General features: G+C 45.6%; 1 protein-coding gene across 1 annotated transcript; it reads right to left on the bottom strand.

Annotated features, from left to right (window-relative positions):
- Window positions 1-178: 178 nt before the first annotated feature.
- Window positions 179-12593, bottom strand: LOC138784921 (extracellular calcium-sensing receptor-like). Its single transcript, XM_069960625.1, has 8 exons — window positions 12578-12593; window positions 11331-11400; window positions 8986-9063; window positions 7479-7770; window positions 6022-6849; window positions 1513-1740; window positions 1188-1311; window positions 179-1098 (listed from the first exon to the last, which is right to left on the bottom strand). The coding sequence occupies exons 1-8, from the start codon at window positions 12591-12593 to the stop codon at window positions 179-181; spliced, it is 2556 nt and encodes an 851-aa protein (XP_069816726.1).
- Between the last annotated feature and the right edge of the window lie 7678 nt (window positions 12594-20271).

Here is a 20271-nt window from a genome sequence, read left to right as displayed (position 1 = left end):
CCCGCTGCACGGAGCGGGCAGACAGCGGGAATCATTACCAAGGGTTCGGGTTCGTACGAATCTGAACCAAACTCGGTTCGGACCATCCCTAGTTAGGACTTTCTAGGGGAAATCTAATCTTGACTGAGTGTGATCATAGGTTTAAAAACATATAACAAAAGAACATTTTCTCTTGATGTCATCCATTGGGCTGGACTCTCACATTCCTCACTAGGTTCTCTCGAGAGTTCATGTTAGGTCTGAACAAGATTATGAAACATTTAGGCAAGAACATACAGATCACCAGAGCCCAACTGGAACAAAGAATGGCAAATATCTCCATAGCTACAGTGTACTTTCCTTGAGCGCTAAGGTAGGCTGGAATAAAAGACACCCAGACGCTAAGGAAGGCCAGCATGCTAAAAGTGATGAATTTAGCTTCATTGAAGCTGTCGGGTAGTCTCCTGGCCATAAAAGCTACAATGAAGCTTATAGATGCCAAGAGGCCAAGATATCCCAACATGCACCAAAACGCGATAGGTGACCCTTCATTACATTCATAGCTGATGATTGTGGGTTGTGCTTGTGTACTAATGTACTGGGGAAATGGAGGAGCAAGTGACACCCACATAATACACAACAGAAATTGTAGTAAGGAACATAGGAATATAAATAAGAGAGAAACTCTAAGACTTGTCCATTTTCTTAGTCGGCTGCCCGGTTTTGTAGCCCAGAAGGCAAACACTACTGTAGTAGTTTTGGCCAAAATGCAAGAAACACAAAGTGCAAAAGCAATCCCGAATGCACACTGTCGTAGGAGACATTTCTCAGCCTGGGGCGGACCAATGAAAGCCAAGGAACAGAGGAAACATAGAGACAATGAGAAGAGAAGAAAGCAGCTTAGATGGTAGTTGTTCGCCTTCACTATAGGAGTGTTCTTATATTTTATGAAAAGTCTTAATATAGAAGCAGGAACCAAGGAGGAAATGACTGTGGTCACTGCCAAGGTCGATCCCAATGGGTCTTCATAAGAGAGGAATTCTATGGTTTTTGGAAGACATTTCGATTTCTGAAGGTTTGGCCACTGATCCCATGAACACTTGAGGCAATCCAAAGAATCTAACACACAATAAACAAAAACTTTTATTATTGAGTATCACTAGATTTTCTCATTAAGTGTACTGTACATAAGATGGACAGTTTCTTACCTGTTTGGTTGGAGATTTCTCCTTGAGGACATTGAACACATTCAAAACAGCAGACAGGTTGTCCTCTTCTTGTCGCCTTTCTGAAACCTGGAGGACAACTCTCACTGCAGACAGAGCGAAGAACCTGAGGGTACAAGAACTGGAAAGGAAAAAGGTTCTCTAAAAGTAATTACTTCCGACAAAGCCCATCAAATATGCATGACACCTAAAGATTTTATAAGCCGTCATATACAGTACTAAAAGGTGAAAAAAATATAAAGTGTATAATATCTAAAAAGTGTACAGTTAATTTAAAGATTTTATTGTTAAAATCAAATTTTCTTACCATCTGTTCTCCAGCAGGCCACTGGATGATACTTGTGTTTATATGGAAAACTTGATCTGAAGATCTCGTGGTGTCATAGCTTCCAATCTTGATATGTTTTATGGTGTCATCTGGGCCCAGTTGCCAGTTAACTATGTCATAGACTGCAGGTGGGTCTCCATTCTTATCAAAATATAGTTCCTGACCACTACTTAGTGTGAGCCTTACTCGCTTTATGTAGCGTAGAAGCTATGTAAACAATAATTATAGAAAAAGATTGGATCAATATTTAAAACAAATAGTTTTAAAGCAATTTCAGAGAGCAAAGTAGAGGTATACTGTTCAGATGGTGGCACCGCCTCATGGACGTCTGATCTGATGGTTTAAGCTGTTACTTGGACCCTTATGAGGTAGCATAGGTTGGGTGGAGAGGCAGCCGAGGGCAGGTGGAGACTGTAGTTTCACCCAATAGCAAGCCTTGGTTAGGGAAGGTGGAGTGAAGCTTCTACACATTTTCTGGCACACGCAGCCTTAGTAATAGGTGGCTGCACCAATTTTTCGGGTGATGGACGCCCCTTAAAGCAAATGTACCATCAGGTACATTCGCTTCAAGTTTTGCCCATGTATAGAACAGCGCTGACACAGGGAAGCCAGTGCAACGGTCCTTTTTTTAGTGTACGTTCTCAATGTATGGCGCTGTTCTCTTCACGGGCACCAGGCCGAGGTTGAAGCACTGGAGGTGGGCCAGCCTGCCCCCAGTGGGAGGAAACCACAACCCCTCTATGACGTGGCTCCACTGGTTCTAATTCAGGGCACACCTGAATACGTTGCCTGGCCAAGTGTATCGTGGATGCCTTTAATGTTATGCTGGTGTAGACAAATCCAGAAAGAGGTCAACAAACAAGATGAGACGGGAATATACCAGTAAACTTTTTACTGTTCAGAATTGATTCTTACATATCCATATCCACAGTTGTTTAATGAAATAAAGTTCCAATGTGAACATAGAAGCAGCAGAGTTAAACCATGCAGAGTTAAAAGGTCTCCTCTATACCGAAGACGGGATACATGGAGCCTAAGGTGTGAGTCTCAAAACACGGAAATAGCCAGATATCCCTCTCTCCAGAGAAGGAAGTCTGTTGCAAAGGGGTGCCTCCCAGTGGGGAGAACACCAAACCACCCAGATACGTAGCCCATCAGGTCCCCACTCTGTTGCGAGCTTTGGGACCTAAATAGGGAAACACCAGGGTGGCCCCTATAAGTCAAAGTCTAAATCTGTGCGAGTGTAACGACATAAGACAAGGGTTACCAAGGCTAGGCATCCATCCACACACAGCTGTTTCAGGGTATTTGCCCCTCATCAGTGTGGAGCAGGATTCTGGCTACCAGGGGCAATGAAAAATAGACCAACAAAACACAACAATCACTGAACTCAGGGAGATCAGTGAAAAGAATTAGTGGAAAATACCCCAAAACAGGTGCCTGTGGGTGGATGCCTAGCCTTGGTAACCCTTGTCTGATGTCGTTACACTAGCAACAGTGTTAAACTTTGACTTATAGGGGCCACCCTGGTGTTTCCCTATTTAGGTCCCAATGCTCGCAATAGAGTATCCCTGAGTTCAGTGATTGTTGTGTTTCGTTTACTCTATACCATCCACGTATAATAAAAATTCAGCATTAAAGAGGTTGTCCAGGCAAAATAAACCTATCCCCTATCCACAGCATAGGAGACAAGTAAGAAATTATGGGGTCCAAGCTTTGAACCCTCTGACTCTCCATATCGGGCTCCCAACTTCTTTGTTATGAATAGGTTATTAAGTCAAGAACAGAGGTCGCACCCCCTCTGATTTCTTACTTCTTTCTTACCCCTATTTCTTACCCCTATGCTGTTGATAAGGGACAAGGTAATTTTTCCCAGACAACGTCTTTAAACTTAATCATGCAGATCACTAAATTATGTAAACTGACTACAATACACAATCAAAGGCAGATGTACCAGTACAGTCATGGCCAAAAGTTTTGAGAATGACACAAATATAATATTTTCACTAGGGATGGTCCGAACCTGGTTCGGACGGGGTTCGTACAAACCTGAACCCTCCGCAATGATTACCGCTGTCTGCCCGCTGCGTGCAGCGGGCGGATCCAGCACGAGGAACACCTGGAAAACTGGGATACAGCCATAGCCATAGGCTGTATCCCAGTTTTCCAGGCGGTCCTCCCACTGTGTCCGCCCGCTGCACGGAGAGGGCAGACAGCAGGAATCCAATGCCGAGCGTTCGGATTCAGCCGAACCCGAACCTCGGCGGGTTCGGACCATCCCTATTTCCCACATGATCTACTGCCCTCTGGTTTTTATGTGTGTCTGTCAGATATTTTTTATCTCATACAGAAATAAAATTACAATCATATGAGTAACAAAAGCTTATATTGACAGAATGAGTTAATGCAGCAAGTCAATATTTGCAGTGTTGACCCTTCTTTAGGACCTCCGCAATTCTCACTTGCATGCTCTCAATCAACTTCTGGACCAAATCCTGACTGATAGCAGTCCATTCTTGCACAATCAATGCTTGCATTTTGTCAGAATTTGTTGGTTTTTGTTTGTCCATCCGTCTCTTGATGATTGACCACAAGTTCTCAATGGGATTAAGATCTGGGGCGTTTCCAGGCCATGGCCCCAAAATCTCTGTTTTGTTCCCTGAGCCATTTAGTTATAACCTTTACTTTATGGCAAGGTGCTCCATCATGCTGGAAAAGGCATTGTTGATGGCCAAACTGTTCTTGGACGGTTGGGAGAAGTTGCTCTTGGAGACTGCGAGAGAGCCGATTCCCTTGGCTGAGACGCAACCCCACACATGAATGGTTTCAGGATGCTTTACAGTTGGCATGAGACAAGACTGGTGGTAGCGCTCTTCTCCCAATAAGCTGTTTTCCAGATGGCCTAAACAATCGGAAAGGGGATTCATCAGAGAAAATGACTTTACCCCAGTCCTCAGCAGTCCACTCCCTGTACCTTTTGCAGAATATAAGTCTGACCTGATGTTTTTTCTGGAGAGAAGTGGCTTCTTTGCTGCCCTCCTTGAGACCAGGCCTTGCTCCAAGAGTCTCCACCTCACAGTGCGTGCCGATGCACTCACACCTGCCTGCTGCCATTCCTGAGCAAGCTCTGCACTGCTGGTAGCCCGATCCCATGGCTGAAACACTTTTAAGAGATGGTCCTGGCACTTGCTGGTCTTTCTTGGGCGCCCTGGAGCCTTTTTGGCAACAATGGAACCTCTCTCCTTGAAGTTCTTGATGATACGATAGATTGTTGACTGTGATGCAATCTTTCTAGCTGCGATACTCTTCTCTGTTAGGCCATTTTTGTGCAGTGCAATGATGAATGCACATGTTTCTTTAGAGATAACCATGGCTAACAGAAGAGAAACATTGATGCCAAGCACCAGCCTCCTTTTAAAGTGTCCAGTGGTGTCATTCTTACTTAATCATGACAGATTGATCTCCAGCCCTGTCCCCATTAACACCCACACCTGTGTTAATGGAGCAATCACTGAAACGATGTTAGCTGGTGTTTTTAAGGTAGGGCTGAAATGATGTTGAAATGTGTTTTGGGTGATAAAGTTCATTTTCTAGGCAAATATTGACTTTGCAAGTAATTGCTGATAAGCTAATCACTCTTTATAACATTCTGGAGTATATGCAAATTGCCATTTTAAAAACTGAAGCAGTAGACTTTGTAAAAATTTATTTTTGTAGTATTCTCAAAACTTTTGGCCATGACTGTACACTGGTACATACTTGGAATAAAACATTGTGTCCATAGCTGTACAGTAAGGCTTTGTGTACACATGTTTTTTTAGTCTATATTTTCAACCTCAGAAAGACGGCCATATTTCAATCAAAAAAAGGTGAAAAATGTTTCAGACTTTTTTTTCTAACATTTTTTACACGAACAACTTTTTTAACAAATTCCCAAACAAAAAAAGGCCTGGCACTTAATTTTATGGTCCTAATATCTTTTTTTTCTATAATGTGAATTACCAGCTGTCTTTCCATTAAGCCTATTGGGACTCAATATAATAAAACAGCATTTTTTGGCCTGTTTTTGAACCTTAAACTGGCAAACGTTGCGCCTAATAGTATAGCATTTATGGGGATTACCCCAATGCACATTTTGTTGTATGTCTTTTTTTGTGGTGGTCACTGAGTAGGGAAAATGTACCATAATGGTTTTAATTTAGTTAAAATATGGTAATAGTATTCATTTATTATGACGTGGAAGCTGTCATGATGTGTATTATAATCGATGGAGACCCTTCACAGAACAAAGGGCAGAATGTTACACTGAGGGCAGGCGGGCCTACCTCCAGTGTTTCGGCCGAGGATGGTGACCAGGAATAGACTGGCGCCGTGGTTCAAAAAAAAAGACCGTGGCACTGGCATCCCCATGCTAGTGCCAGTCTATTAATGTAAAGATCTAAAATGATGAACCTGCAGGTAGCATCGCTTTAAAATAACTTCCAATACCTTCCAATGCTCAAACTTGGAAATATCAGCACAAATCTCCTGTTGACCGGTATTTTCATCACTTTGACAGAATATCAGGTCTTTTAAAGCCATGGCAATGATCTTTACCGCTGTGTAGACATTGTATGTGACTCGTAAATGGTCAACGTCATTGTAGCTGTTGGTTACGTTCCTGAGGTTTTCTGCTCCTGTACATGGTTTTACTGGAGAAGATAAAGAACTGGATATGTTATTCTGATGAATAAATTCACAATTAAAAGATTTTTCCCATAGAAGTTTTGCCCATGTTTCTCCTAATGGCATGGATGGATGAACATTGTTTAGGAAATCTTTAAATCCAGGAATTGTCCCACTGCTTACCGCCAGACCGATCGTGCCAAGAACAAGCTTGGTGTTCATTCCCTGGAAGAATTGTGAAGTCGACCAGGTTTCGCTGGCAACAAATAACCTTTGGGTAACATCTTGTCTTACCATCTCCACTAATATATGAAATATATCATTGTCCTTGGAGAAGACAACCACAACCTTGGCTAAAGATTGTTTTATTATGTTAACAATGTGCGGAGCATTGCGATCTGGTCGACTTTGGATGATGGTTTCAGTGAAGGCCACACATGCTTCAGCCTTTATTATCTCATGTCTGACAAGTTGAATCCCTTGTTGGCCATAGTCATTGTCAACAGCCAGAAGTCCTATCCAAGTCCATCCAAACTGCAAAACCAGCTGGGCCAGACCTTTTGCCTGGAAAACATCACTGGGAATAGTCCTGAAGAAGGAGGGGAACTTTCTTCGGTCACTGAGGAGAGGGCTAGTAGACCAATGGCTAATCTGTGTAAAAATGTAAAGGTTGGAAATGGCTTTACATGTCAGCAACATAACAGTGAACATATGTGAGTTATTCAACTAGCAGGATAGCTACTAATGTATAATTAGTCCTTTTACCAACCATAGTTAATTCTGTGAGCCAACACGGTTCTCTGTTCAAATTGTTTGGTTGATAGGCAGACCACATCTTTCATGCATCACCATTTTGCCCCATTACTTTATACCTGAAACATTTCTACTAAGGCCTTACACAACTAAGTGATGCCAGAATGTTTTTTAGGCTCCTATGTGACCTCATTACATTTACAGGTCATCTGCAAGGTCTAATAAATTATTTCTAAAACAATCAAACATTATACAACTTTCTTCTGCCATACTGTCATCTACTGATAACCTTGGGCTTTTGAGGAGTGCACGGACCCTGTTAACGTTCATTATTGTATTAGATCCTCTGGTATTCCCATTTGCCAATCCAGTTCTGTTGAAACTGCCCAATATCTTTCTGAATCTACGACTATATGAGGTTCTTCCAGTCTTCAAGTTGATTCGCTTCAGCTCTGTTCTCCCTTCTCAATACACTTCTGATTCTATGACCAAACTAAAGTTAAACCAATGTATCAAACATTCATTACCTGAGGGTATCTAAGAAGTCCCAGAATATGAGCCATGAGAATAGAATATGTAGACGATGCATGACCAATGACAGAGCTTAAGGGACTGTCCACAAGACATCTGTAGTTGGGGACGGCTTTGCTCTGTCCCGTTACCACCTGCAAAGTTCCTGCTAAGCTGTGCTGAACATTATCACAAGCATCATAGGCTTGGAAACCCAACGTGATGTTTGGGAGAAACTCAGGATCGCTGTTGATCTCTTCAATGGCAAAGAACGCCGCTTGGAGCTGCTGGTAGTGCTCCGGACCAAACCTTTAAATGGAAGAAAATGTCAGTATTTTTAGAATATGAAAAATCACTGTAGATATAAACTCATCCTAAACTATAACTTGATTTTTTATGATCAGTGATTTAGTAAGTTACCAACAAGGAATCCAAGTATCCTAATATTAAGTGACCCATTTTCAGGCTTCTGCTCATTGTATGTTCTCCCCTCCACTGTATGAGCAGAAATATTGCAGCTGATATGATATAGTTAGGGTTATGCTAACTATAAGTATATATCTGAAACTACAGCTGTTTCTAAAAATGTAGGGTCATATACATGTAGAAAAAACGGGAGCGCACTCACCCCATAAAATATCTTCCTCTTTATTCGTTCATATCAGGTTAAAAGCCATCCATGTATAATCGGGTGGTAGATACGCCAGAGCACTGTATTCACACAGACGTGACAGTTACGTCTGTGTGAATACAGTGCTCTGGCGTATCTACCACCTGATTATACATGGATGGCTTTTAACCTGATATGAACGAATAAAGAGGAAGATATTTTATGGGGTGAGTGCGCTCCCGTTTTTTCTACATGTATATGATGATTCAGAAGTCTATGCTATCATAGAGCAGCACCACGACCCCCACATCCACGATTGCTACACCTGTAATAAACTCCACCATTCCACTTTCTTCTATAGTGTTTTTTAGTGCAGGCACTGTTACTTTCTTTTGATGGTATATAAAAATGTAGGGTGTCACACTGGGTGTCAACTGATGGTGATCTGTTACTTACCTTCAGCAGTGCTAACCAGGTCCCAATCCTTTCCGCTCCTCTCCTATGCTCCATGCTCATCCAGGACCTGCTTGCTCTTCTTTCTTCCAGCATCTTCTTCCTCCTTCTGGCCCTTGCCGCAATAACACCTCTGGCCACTTAGGTATGTATGTGACCTCATGCTCTGGATTTATAGAGGCAGCTTGACTCGGTTGCTGAAGCCCCATGCCAATCCAGAGCCACCTGCACCTATTTAAATGAGCTCCACCTGCTCTTCTCTGCCTGAGTGTTATCGCATCGGTGCATTCTAAGAAAGGTGCATTAATTTGATCCTGTTGATTCTCTAGATTAAACGTCATGCCTAACCACTGCCTGTACCGTATTCCTCGCCTGTTGTAGTCTCAGAGTTTCTAATCTGTCTCATCCCTGGTACTCTGCTGACTCTCCCGCTGATGTCTTGGCCCGCTGACTATGTTTACTTAGCCAGCTCACACTGGCTAAGTACACTTGTAAAGTGACCTGGTGACCTCTTGCTGCAGAAATCCAGCTTCTTCATTCTGGAGCGTTATAAAAAGACCCAGAGGGAACTTAGACATTACTTACTGGTGTGGCCCAAAGACGATTATGTCTGTGTAAGAAAAGGGATCAAGATGCAGGCTGCCTAACTAGGGGGAAGAATACAACTAAAACAAAGTGAGTGCTGAGTATAGTCAAGTCCAGGTAAGGACCAGTCACTTATATGCAAGAGGCTCACTAAAAACATCATCAAGGTTACGGTTCCTTACTTGGTGCAGGTGGTCCAGGGGGGTCTCTCAGTAAACGTGTTAGGATAGTACACACTGTCCAGTTGCAGAGATATCATAATCCCAATCAGTATATCTCCAGCCTGTTCTATCCCCTCCAGCTCTGTATTTCCCAGACTGCATTGGGAGGTCTTGGTGAATAAGGCATGAATGCACTGAGAGAGGATGAGGAGTATCCGGATATAAGTATATGTGCTGATCATGTTTCTCTTCGTGGTCAGAAGGGCCTGGAGACATAATTAGATTGTAATTAGTATATAGGCTTAGTGTCCTGCCTGATACTTGGTGCTATATCATATAGGTGCACTATAGAAATATAAACCATATGACGTGACAGTCAGTTCATACCAATCCCTTCATTGGCTTCCCATTCCCCTTTAACCTCTTAAGGACATAGGACGTACCGGTACGTCCTATGTCCTCACTTGCACTTCAAAGCGGGGCCGCGCGGCGGCCCCGCTTTGAAGTGCCGCGATCCCGGGTGCCGCGAGTAGCCCGGGACCGCTGCTATTAGCTGGCACGGTCTAATTAGCTAATCGGAGGCAGCTGTCAAAGTTGACAGCTGCCTCCGATTACCGGAGGCAACGTTTCCCTGGTGTCTAGTGGGGGAGATCGCTCCTCCGGGACCTTGTCCCGGAGGAGCGATCTCAGTTACTGATGCCGGCCGGGGACGCGTCCAAGATGGCGCCGTCCTCGGCTCGGCACTCGTTCGTTTTAGGCTGCAGCAGCCGAAAGCAAACGAGTGCCGATCTTATGGATCTCTGCAGCATATCTATGCTGCAGAGATCTCAATGAGAGATCCAAGTGTATATACTAGAAGTCCCCCAGGGGGGCTTCTAGTATATGTGTAAAAAAAAAAAAAAAAGTGTTGTTAATAGTAAAAAGCCCCCTCCCCTAATAAAAGTCTGAATCACCCCCCTTTTCCCAGGTTTTAAATAAAAGTAAACAAATAAATAAATAAATAAACATGTTTGCTATCGCCGCGTGCGTATTCGCCCGAACTATTAATTAATCACATTCCTGATCTCGTACGGTAAACGGCGTCAGCGCAAAAAAAAATCCCAAAGTGCAAAATTGCGCATTTTTGGTCGCATCAAATCCAGAAAAAATTTAATAAAAAGCGATCAAAAAGACGTATATGGGCAATCAAGGTACCGATAGAAAGATCACATCATGGCGCAAAAAATGACACCTCGCACAGCCCCATAGACCAAAGGATAAAAGCGCTATAAGCCTGGGAATGGAGCGATTTTAAGGAACGTATATTGGTTAACAACGGTTTGAATTTTTTACAGGCCATCAGATACAATATAAGTTATACATGTTATATATCGTTTTAATCGTAACGACTTGAGGAACATGCATAACAAGTCAGTTTTACCCCAGGGTGAATGGCGTAAAAACACATTTCCCCCAAATAAAAGAAATGCGTTTTTTTTTTCAATTTCACCACACTTTGAATTTTTTTCTGGTTTCGCAGTGTACTTTATGCAAAAATTCAGCCTGTAATTGCAAAGTACAATTAGTGACGCAAAAAATAAGGGGTCATGTGGGTTTCTAGGTGGAAAAATGCAAGTGCTATGACCTTTTAAACACAAGGAGGAAAAACCGAAAACGTAAAAACGAAAATGGGCCATGTCCTTAAAGGGTTAACTTAGTTCAAGAAATGTACATTATTATGCAAAATTGTCTACAACCAGTCCCCTCCAAACATCTTTGACCAAGTCTTGTGATACCTCCTCATGTGTAATGTCTCACAAGACCTCCTGCTCTTCTCCTCCACTGTCCTCTCATTTTCTGAAATTCAGTATGGCAACACAGCAGACTCTCACTCATCTTTTTTTTTCATTGAGTTCCGTTATAAAAAAAAAAGGATTAAAAAAACCGGACCAAAACGCATCCATTTTTCTTTATCACACATAAAAACGCACTATGAACCCATCCAAAGGTTTTAAAAGTGACCTGAAAGTTCCTCTATTCTACATTCTATATGTATTTCCCCCAATACATGTGAAACTGACCTGAAAATTCTAATAGAACTGATGACTTTGTAACCCGCAGACGTCTTCTTGAGCTCGACCAGTGGATAACCTACAGTATAGAGGTGTGTGCAAGTTATATTTGTATGTACATCTCATACCGCACTCACAGGCAATAACTGTTGCCATTGAATTAAATAGACCACTCCAGACCATTGCTGTATGTATTACAAGGCTGTCATCGCTGTCATATACTGTACTTGATGTGCAATATTGCTGGGGAGAAAAAAAAGTACTTTAGAGACGCTCACTATAAACCAATAAAGAGTGTAATCCTATGTATGGTATATGTAACCTGATAGCATGCATGAAAGAATAGTACTTACAGTGTATTGTTCAATGTCTTGTGATATCACTATGAAGACCAGTCTCATATATATAGAGACTCATGTGATACACACTGACAGTAAATTACTCATGATCAGGGATCTCGCTAAATGGTTAAATGAATGACAATCCTCTGGGAGCAAATCCCCACTTTGGATCTTGGGACTGGAGAAAATTAGACCCGTGCAGATGGGATTTTCAAGGTGGAAATTATATTTTCATGTCTCTTATGATGGGTAATAGCTACACAGGGAAAGGTAACAGTCAGTATAGTGTAGGGGGGTCAAACTCAGAAACATAGTGGGCCAAGATTGAAAAATTGGACAAAGTCGTGGGTCAACCATGGCATTTATTAAAGAGTGTAGAGAGCGGTGTGCGGCCTTCGCAATAGTGTCGCACATAGTAGCCAGCCCTCCCACAGTGTCCAATATAGTTGTCAGCCTCCATTAGTGCCCCATATAGTAGTCACTACTACTACTCATGTAGTAGTAAACCCTCCAATAGTGGCCTGTATAGTAATCAACACTCCCAATAGTGCTCCATCATATAGTAGTCAGCCCTCTCTATAGTGTCCCACATAATAGTCAGTCCTCGCAATAGTGCTCCACATAGTAGCCAGCTCCAACATTAACTCCCCCTATAGTTGTTAATTACTGCCACCACCAGGAGTTTGGGCTGGACCTTGGACAGGACCTGTGTGGTGATGTTACCCCACTGCCTGCATGTGACTCACTCAATAATGGCACTGCGGGACAGAGATTGACAGGCCTGGTATAGTGGATTGCCATTTAATGATGTAGGTAATGACAAAAATAGTCTTCCTTAAAGGAGAAGTCCAGCCATTTGTAAAATCCGACAGCTGGCAGGGGCAGGGGGGAACTTTATCAGGAATAGGAACTTACCTCTCTCCGGGTCCATGGTGAGTGTTGGGACCAGCCTAGGGACCCCCGCTGGAAGATGTGATGAGGTCAGGAGTCGGAGGAAATGCCGGTCCCGGCTGATGGACTGGCCCCTTAGCCAATCAGTGACTGGAGCAGCATCCTGCCCCAGACACTGACTGGCTGAGTGGTCAGTCCATCAGCGGGGTCATGGCATGTCAGCGTTGGGAATCCCGGAGCCTGGCAGGGGTCACGCGAACGGTCCCGCAGCTCACCACAGGCAAGGGGTTCCTACTCATTATCAAAATCCCCCCTGGCCCTGCTGGCTGCCACATTTTACAAGTGGCTGGACTTCTTTTTTAATAATCTTGTCATTTGTGAGTACTAAAATGCTCAAACGCTCAAGTTGAGCATTTTCCGATGCTCGAGTGCTTGATTTTCGTAATGAACCTCATTAAAGTAATGGGAGGCTTGAGCATTTCAGGGGCCTCCTATTCGGCTGAGGGAAAAGTGTCTGGTGCACTTGAAAACCTCAGAAAGTGATGGAAACAAGATGGAAATGGAACTGGCACAGTAGGGGGAGCAGCATGGGTGCATCTAAGACTCCCAGGTCACTGTATTAAAAGAATTTTGGATGAGAGGGGGCAATACAGAAGACCAGCCTGTTCTGTGGGACTAAATAAGCGCTATGCCCAGAACTAGTAAACGTTTAGTGCCAGGTCAGGGGCCACAAAGATACTCTCACAACTCCTCCTGGCGTTACTCCTGCAACACCTACTGGAATTACTACTGCAACCCTTGCTGGCATTACCCTAACAACACCTCCTAACAATACTCCTACAACACCTCCTGGCATTACTCCTTCAATACCTTCTAACATTACTCCTGCAACACCTCCTGGAATTACTCCTATAACACCTTCTGGGTATACAGTACTCCTGAACATCTTCTGACATTACTCTGACAACACCTCCTGGTTATACTCCTGAAAACCTCCTGCTATTACTCCTACACCTCCTCCCATTATTCCTACAACATCTCCTGGTTATACTTCTGCAACACCGGGAGGGGCTTGCATGGCTGACTGAGCAGACGTGGTCTAGGGAGCTCCTGCTAACCTGACCGTTTATCCTGGACACTATCCTGAACATAGGCACCCCCAAAGCTGTCTACTGCGGCTTCACGGCTTCCCTAAGCTGTAGGAGTGCGACTGGACCCCCACAGACTCCCTCGGCTGAGCGTCTGACAGGCTGCTCCATTACCTGGCCTCCCTGTATCTCCCTCCTGCCCGCCATCTTACCTGGAGTGGTGCGGCGCGACATCCTGCACGCCCGAACCCTGTGGCCTGCCGCCCGGACCCCGTAAACTGCCTCCCGGACCCCGGGGCTTGCCGGAGTGGGCCGGGGCCCCCCTCTGACTCCCTCAGCCGGGCTGCCGCGGACCTGCTGGATTGCGCGGCCTCCGTGTCTCTCCTTACCGCCCGCCATCTTGCCGTGGCCATGTGGATTGGTGGCCTGCACGTCCGGCTCCCGGGTCCATCCTCCACTGACGTCTGCCCCCCGCACCGCTGCCGCCGGGGTGCTCGGCCTTTGCCGAGGCTGAGATCAAGCCTGCCAGAGCTGGTCTTTGTGTCTGCTGGGACCCTGTGGAGAGCGGAGGCCTGGTGCGCTGTTCCATGCGCTTGTCCCCCCTCCTGGATTGGGGTGTAGCCGCCATCTTGTGGGACCGCGTGGAGGGGTGAGTGGCGGCATTGCCGCAGGCACGGACACCACAACACACCATATATTAGGCTGCTGATATAGCTGCCGCTGCCTTTCCCTGCCGGCCTCTCTCCCACCTCAGGAGTTAAAGGGACAGCTAAATTATCAGCTAACTTGTTCCGGCCGTCAGCCTACTAGATATATTGGCATCTGAGTCCATTTATGCCCTCCCGGATTCAATTGGCAGCTGGCCCAACCAACTGAAACCCTGATGAGAGGAAAGAGGGGCGGCAGGCGCAAAACCACACAAGTTGTGAATAGCCCCGAGCAACCTAATATGGCCTCCCCGCAAGCTGACAGTAGGCCACGGGCTGTCTCGGATGTGGGGACAGCTGCTGAATCTCCTGAGACTGTTTCGCATATCAGAGCCAGGACAGCACAGAGATTGGGACATTTCTCGAGGCTGAACTCCCCTAAACACGCTCCGTCATCGCCGCTTTCACTGTTTGAGGGTTCACCGAGCCGAATTCCACCTATGTCTCCAGCTGCTTCTCTTCCTGAAGCTTCTCAGATAGATCTAAAGTTTGCAGAAATCCTGACGGCCATTAATGTGTGCCAAACAACTCTAACCTCCAAAGTGGACGAGTTAAAGCAAGACTTTACCATTGTCAAGCATGATCTACAAAAACTACGGGACCGCACGTCTGAAGTGGAAAGGCGAACCTCGGACTTGGAGGACACCTTGCGGCCAATTCCAGCGCAGATTTCTGACCTGCAGCGCTTGGCCGCCCTTGCAGCCGACCGTTCTGATGATCTGGAAAATAGACTAAGGAGAAACAATATACGTCTGGTGGGCCTCCCTGAACGGTCGGAAGGGACTGATGCTGTCGACTTCTTGGAGAAGTGGCTGAAAGACCTTTTGGAAACCGCTACTTTCTCTCCGTTCTTTGCCATAGAGCGAGCTCACAGGGTTCCGACCAGGCCGGGCCCACCGGGAGGCCCTCCAAGACCGCTTCTTGCTTAATTGTTGCATTTCCGAGATAGAGATGCTATTCTTTGGGCGGTCAGACTGAAGGGGGAAATTCTCTACAATAATGCCAAGGTCTCCTTCTACCCTGATTTTTCTGTATCTGTGCGCAAACAGAGAGCAAGCTATACGGAAGCCCGCAAGATCCTCCGAGAGAAGGGATACGCTTATGCTATGTTTTTCCCAGCCAGGCTTCGAGTGGTGGATGGCCAAACTACTCGTTTTTTCAACTCTGCAGATGACGCCCTAGCTTGGGCACGAAATGCTAGATGTGCTGCGGACAGAAGTCCAAGACCTCCTGATCTATGACTCAGCAGTTGCAAATAATGTGATTTTCATTTTGTGCCTAGTGAGATAGTGAGTTGGGGGCTATGCCTAGTTTTCTCAGTCAGGTTTAGTAGACAGCTCTATGATTAGTTAGGGTTAGGTTCCCTTTTAGTTTTTTCCTTTTTCTAGTTGTGCTAGTTATCCCTCCTTCCCTTTTAGATAGGTTGGGTATAGGTCTACACAGGTTGGGGTTAGTGCTAGACAGGGTCCTAGGAATCTCCTGGGTTGTTACTTAGTTAGGCAGGTTGTTTCTTGCCAAGGTTACCGTTTGTTATTTGTGCATTGCTGATGTTTGTCTCTTGTTTTTCCTCACTATGTTGTAGGATGTTGCTGTCATCTTCGAATGTATGGTGTGAGATTGGTCTGCGGCCTCCTGTCCTCCCTCTCTGGCTCAGGTATTTCTGTGCCCTGCTCACAGGTGTGGCCCCCCTCTTATCTGTTAGCCATGGCGTCCCTTAAAGTACTGGCCTGGAATGTTCGAGGCCTTAATTCTAAATTTAAGAGGTCCACAGTAATGGATTTTGTGAAAAAATACAAGCCTAATATGATTTGCCTCCAGGAGACCCACCTTACAGGGCAGAAGGTTATGGCTCTTAAGAAGGCTTGGATAGCGCGTGGTTACCACGCTTCCTACTCTAATTACTCCCGGGGGGGTTCTATTCTTATAGCCAAATCACTTCCTTTCAACACATATAAAGTAGAATGTGACCATTTTGGTCGCTATGTTATACTACACGGTGCTGTGGCAGGGAGCTTATATACAGTAGTTGCAGTGTATGTTCCTCCTCCTTTCCAAATATCTCTCCTGGAATCTATCACTGCAATAATTTCTAAATTCCCTCCAGCCCCTACATTAATAATCGGAGACTTTAACGCTGTGCTTAACCCCTCCCTGGATCGCATGTCTGGTTGCGATCCTGCTAGTGGGTCTCTGACCTCCTGGTGCGATTCTTTCGGTCTCTGCGATTTATGGAGGCGGAAGTATCCCACTGATGCAGCCTATTCCTGTTATTCCGCGGCCCATAGGTCTCTATCCAGAATTGACTTAGCGCTGGGGTCTCCAGATCCTCTTCCTCTGGTCTCCGACGTCTCGTATACACCTAGGGACATCTCTGATCACTCAGCCATAATCGCAACTATACAGACTCAGCCTGCACCACGCTCTAAGTTGTGGCGCCTGCATCCCTCCTGGCTTTTAACACCAGAAGTAACGGATGCTGTCCAGAAGGCCCATATTAGTTACTGGGAGTTTAACTCTTCTCATCCGATCCCCCACGTTAGGTGTGATGCGTATAAAGCTGTGATCAGGGGGGCATTTACTCTGTGGATAGCATCCTTTCGTAAGAGCCTGCGTTCTCGGGAGGAGAAATTGGAGGGGCAGTTGGGAGAGGCGGAGGCCCGATTTACGTCTGACCCTACTGTGACTCACAGACAGGCATGGCTCCAGCTACAAAGGGAGCATCTCATTATACAAACCGATAAGACTAAACGCAACCAACTTTCCACTCAGGCATCAGTGTATAGGCTCCTGGCCTATTTGGCACATGTTAAGAGGCCATGTGCAACAGTGCCCTGCCTCTCAGGTGGCTCGGGACCGCATATCACTCGCCCTGCTGACAACAACCAAGTTTTTAGAGACTACTATGCTGATCTCTATGACTCTCGCCTTCAACCGGATGGGGGTCTGATCCCCACCTTTTTAGACTCTCTCCCTCTATGGAAACTTTCAGCTGAACAGTCCACCTCACTAGGCGCCCCCATCACATTGGAGGAGGTGGTCTCGTCCGTCACATCCCTTCCCTCCGGGAAAACTCCTGGGTTGGATGGGCTTGTGAATGATTGGTATAAGGGTCAGGCCGAACAGGTGAGTCCACTCCTGCTGTCACTTTTCACTGAGGCATTGGAATCGGGGGCCCTGCCTGCCAGTATGAGGGAAGCCCTTATAGTTGTGCTCCCTAAACCCGGAAAGGATCCCCTACTCGCAGACTGCTACCGTCCCATCTCCCTTCTTAACTCTGATATTAAGGTCTTGGCCAAAATACTAACTACCAGACTCCACAATGTCATTCCCACTCTAATCCACCCTGACCAAACAGGCTTTATGCCTGGGAAGGCCACGAACATTAACGTCAAACGTCTTTTCCTAAACATAGATGCCAGTAGGTTGGGTCTCCAGACTGGGTTTGTCCTCTCTTTGGATACTCTCAAAGCATTTGACTCGGTAGAGTGGCCTTATCTTTGGGAAGTCCTCCGTAGACATAATATAGGCCCAAAATTCTTGTCCTATGTGCAATTGTTGTACACGGACCCGACAGCGAGGGTTAAAACGAACCTTGATGTATCCACTCCGTTCCCCCTTAGACAAGGTACCAGGCAGGGCTGCCCCTTATCCACCTTCCTGTTTGCGCTCGCCATAGAACCCCTGGCTGTAGCAATCAGGCAACTGGATTCCATTAAAGGCATCCAACGTGGCTCTCTGGTCGAAAAGGTCTCCTTGTATGCGGATGACGTCCTCATTTACCTGGCGGATGATGGTCCGTCCCTTACCTTCCTACTAACCCTCCTAACTCAGTTCGGGTCCTGTTCCGGGTTATGTGTGAACTGGGATAAATCCCTTCTGTTTCCCCTCCCCAATGCTGTACCAAAGCCTGAACACCACCCAGTCCCCATTCTCGTTGTCCAACAATTTAAATACCTTGGAGTCCTTGTCTTCCCCGAAGTCTCCAACTATAAAACGCTTAACTTAGATCCTCTGTTGTCCCGTACTGAAACTAAACTGAAGGTGTGGGGTTCCCTTCCCTTGTCGTTACTAGGGCGGATTAACATAGTTAAAATGATATACCTTCCAAAATTTACGTACCTCCTGCATAATTGTCCCCCCCCCCCCCTCCCCCGTTCTTACTTTAAACAATTAGATAGCATATTGAGGGCCTTCTACTGGCAGGGACAGTCTCCTCGGTTTAGCCTCTCTACTTTACAGGCCCCCAAGGATTACGGAGGACTTGCTGCTCCCAACTTCTGGGCATACTACCTAGCTTCGCAACTGGTCTACGCCCACTGGTGGCTCGATATAGACTACAGCAATGCGGCCACTTCTTTATACGGGGCCCTTGCCGGTTCCTATGAGGGGCTGGCGAATACTCTATACAGATACAAAGGGGGGGGGGGGGTTATGCTCCACTGCTTCCGGTGAGGGCTGTGGCGGTTGCTTGGATTCAAGTGCAGAGGATATTAAGTAGTCCCACTCCATACTTGTCTCCTAGGACTCCTCTGTGGTTGAATCCTCACTTGCCGTGATTTTTTAAAACATCCAGCAATGGGCTACTGGACCTCTAGGGGACTTAAATATGCGGGTCAGCTCTTTCCTGGCTCTTCGGGCCTTGTCTCCTATAGTGAATTGCAGAGCTCACTTAATTGCCCCCCAATTGATCCATTCCGCTTCCTTCAGTTGAGCCAGTTGGGGCGGGCTGAGTTTGGGTCGCGAGATGTTACCCTCACAACCTCGAGCCTTGAGACCCTGTTGCGCAATGAAGATCTGGAGAAACCCCTAACAAATATATATGCCCTCATTCAAACAACGAGTCACAAGCCTTATGATACTGCATACACCAAGTGGCTCGGAGACATTCCCGAGCTCTCAGAGGATGATTGGGAGGATGTTACTGACTACTTTTTCTCTTCAGTGGTGAGTGCACGGGATATTCTAATTCAATTCCGCTTTCTACACCGAGTCTACTTTACTCCAGCACAGTTAAAACTCCTAGGTATAGCGACTGATGATACATGTTTCCGATGTCAGGGTGATGTAGGAACATTTTTACACTCAGTATTTTCATGTCCTAGAGTACTGCCTTTCTGGTCCTCAGTGCTGCTGTTTTTGCACCAACACTTTGATTTTCCACTGATTTTATCGCCCCTGGTGTGCTTACTGGGCGTCATAGATACTATTATCTTTGGCACGTACAAGAGACTATTTTTCCGTATTCTCCTTTTTTGCGCCAGGAAGGTAGTAATCATGGCATGGAAATCTCCAGACACCCCTTCTTTAGGGCAATGGAAGACACTTGTTAACTCATACATCCCCCTGTATAGAATACTCTACCTGAAGAGAAACTGCCCTAAAAAATTTGATAAGATTTGGTTGCACTGGTTGGCCCTCCCTGAAACGGCCTCTCCTATACAGTCTTAGGCGCGCAGGCGGCGCCGGGCTGGGGGTGGGGTATGGGAGTGTCGCAGGGTGTGTAAGGTGTGTGAATGTTCGGTGTCTTTTCTGTGAATTGTGTTCTTGAGAGGTTGGCCTTTGGCATTGGGTCTATATGGAGTGGGCTTTCCCCCATCTTGAGAGTTTTTACCTTAGTCAGGGGCTCAGCCCTGGATATTCAGTTCATATTTTGTAACCCCTGAACTCGAGACTCTGCATGTTGTTACATGGTGCACGAGAGGCCCTGCTCCCCAACTTTGCTGTGCGGAACTCGATGCTGTGAAGGCTGGTCATGTGTTAAAAGTTCTTTGTTGTTTTGTTTTTTTTCTATCTATGAAGTCATTGTTGGTTATGATAAAATATATAAATAAAACCTTTTTTTTATACTTCTGCAACACCTCCTGGCATTATTCTTACAACAGCTCCTGGTTATAAGCCTCATCTCCCAAATCCTAATAAAACA

This window comes from Dendropsophus ebraccatus, chromosome 1, assembly GCF_027789765.1.
Source record: "Dendropsophus ebraccatus isolate aDenEbr1 chromosome 1, aDenEbr1.pat, whole genome shotgun sequence".
Classification (NCBI taxonomy): domain Eukaryota; kingdom Metazoa; phylum Chordata; class Amphibia; order Anura; family Hylidae; genus Dendropsophus; species Dendropsophus ebraccatus.
This window is presented reverse-complemented; position numbering and strand designations above follow the sequence as displayed.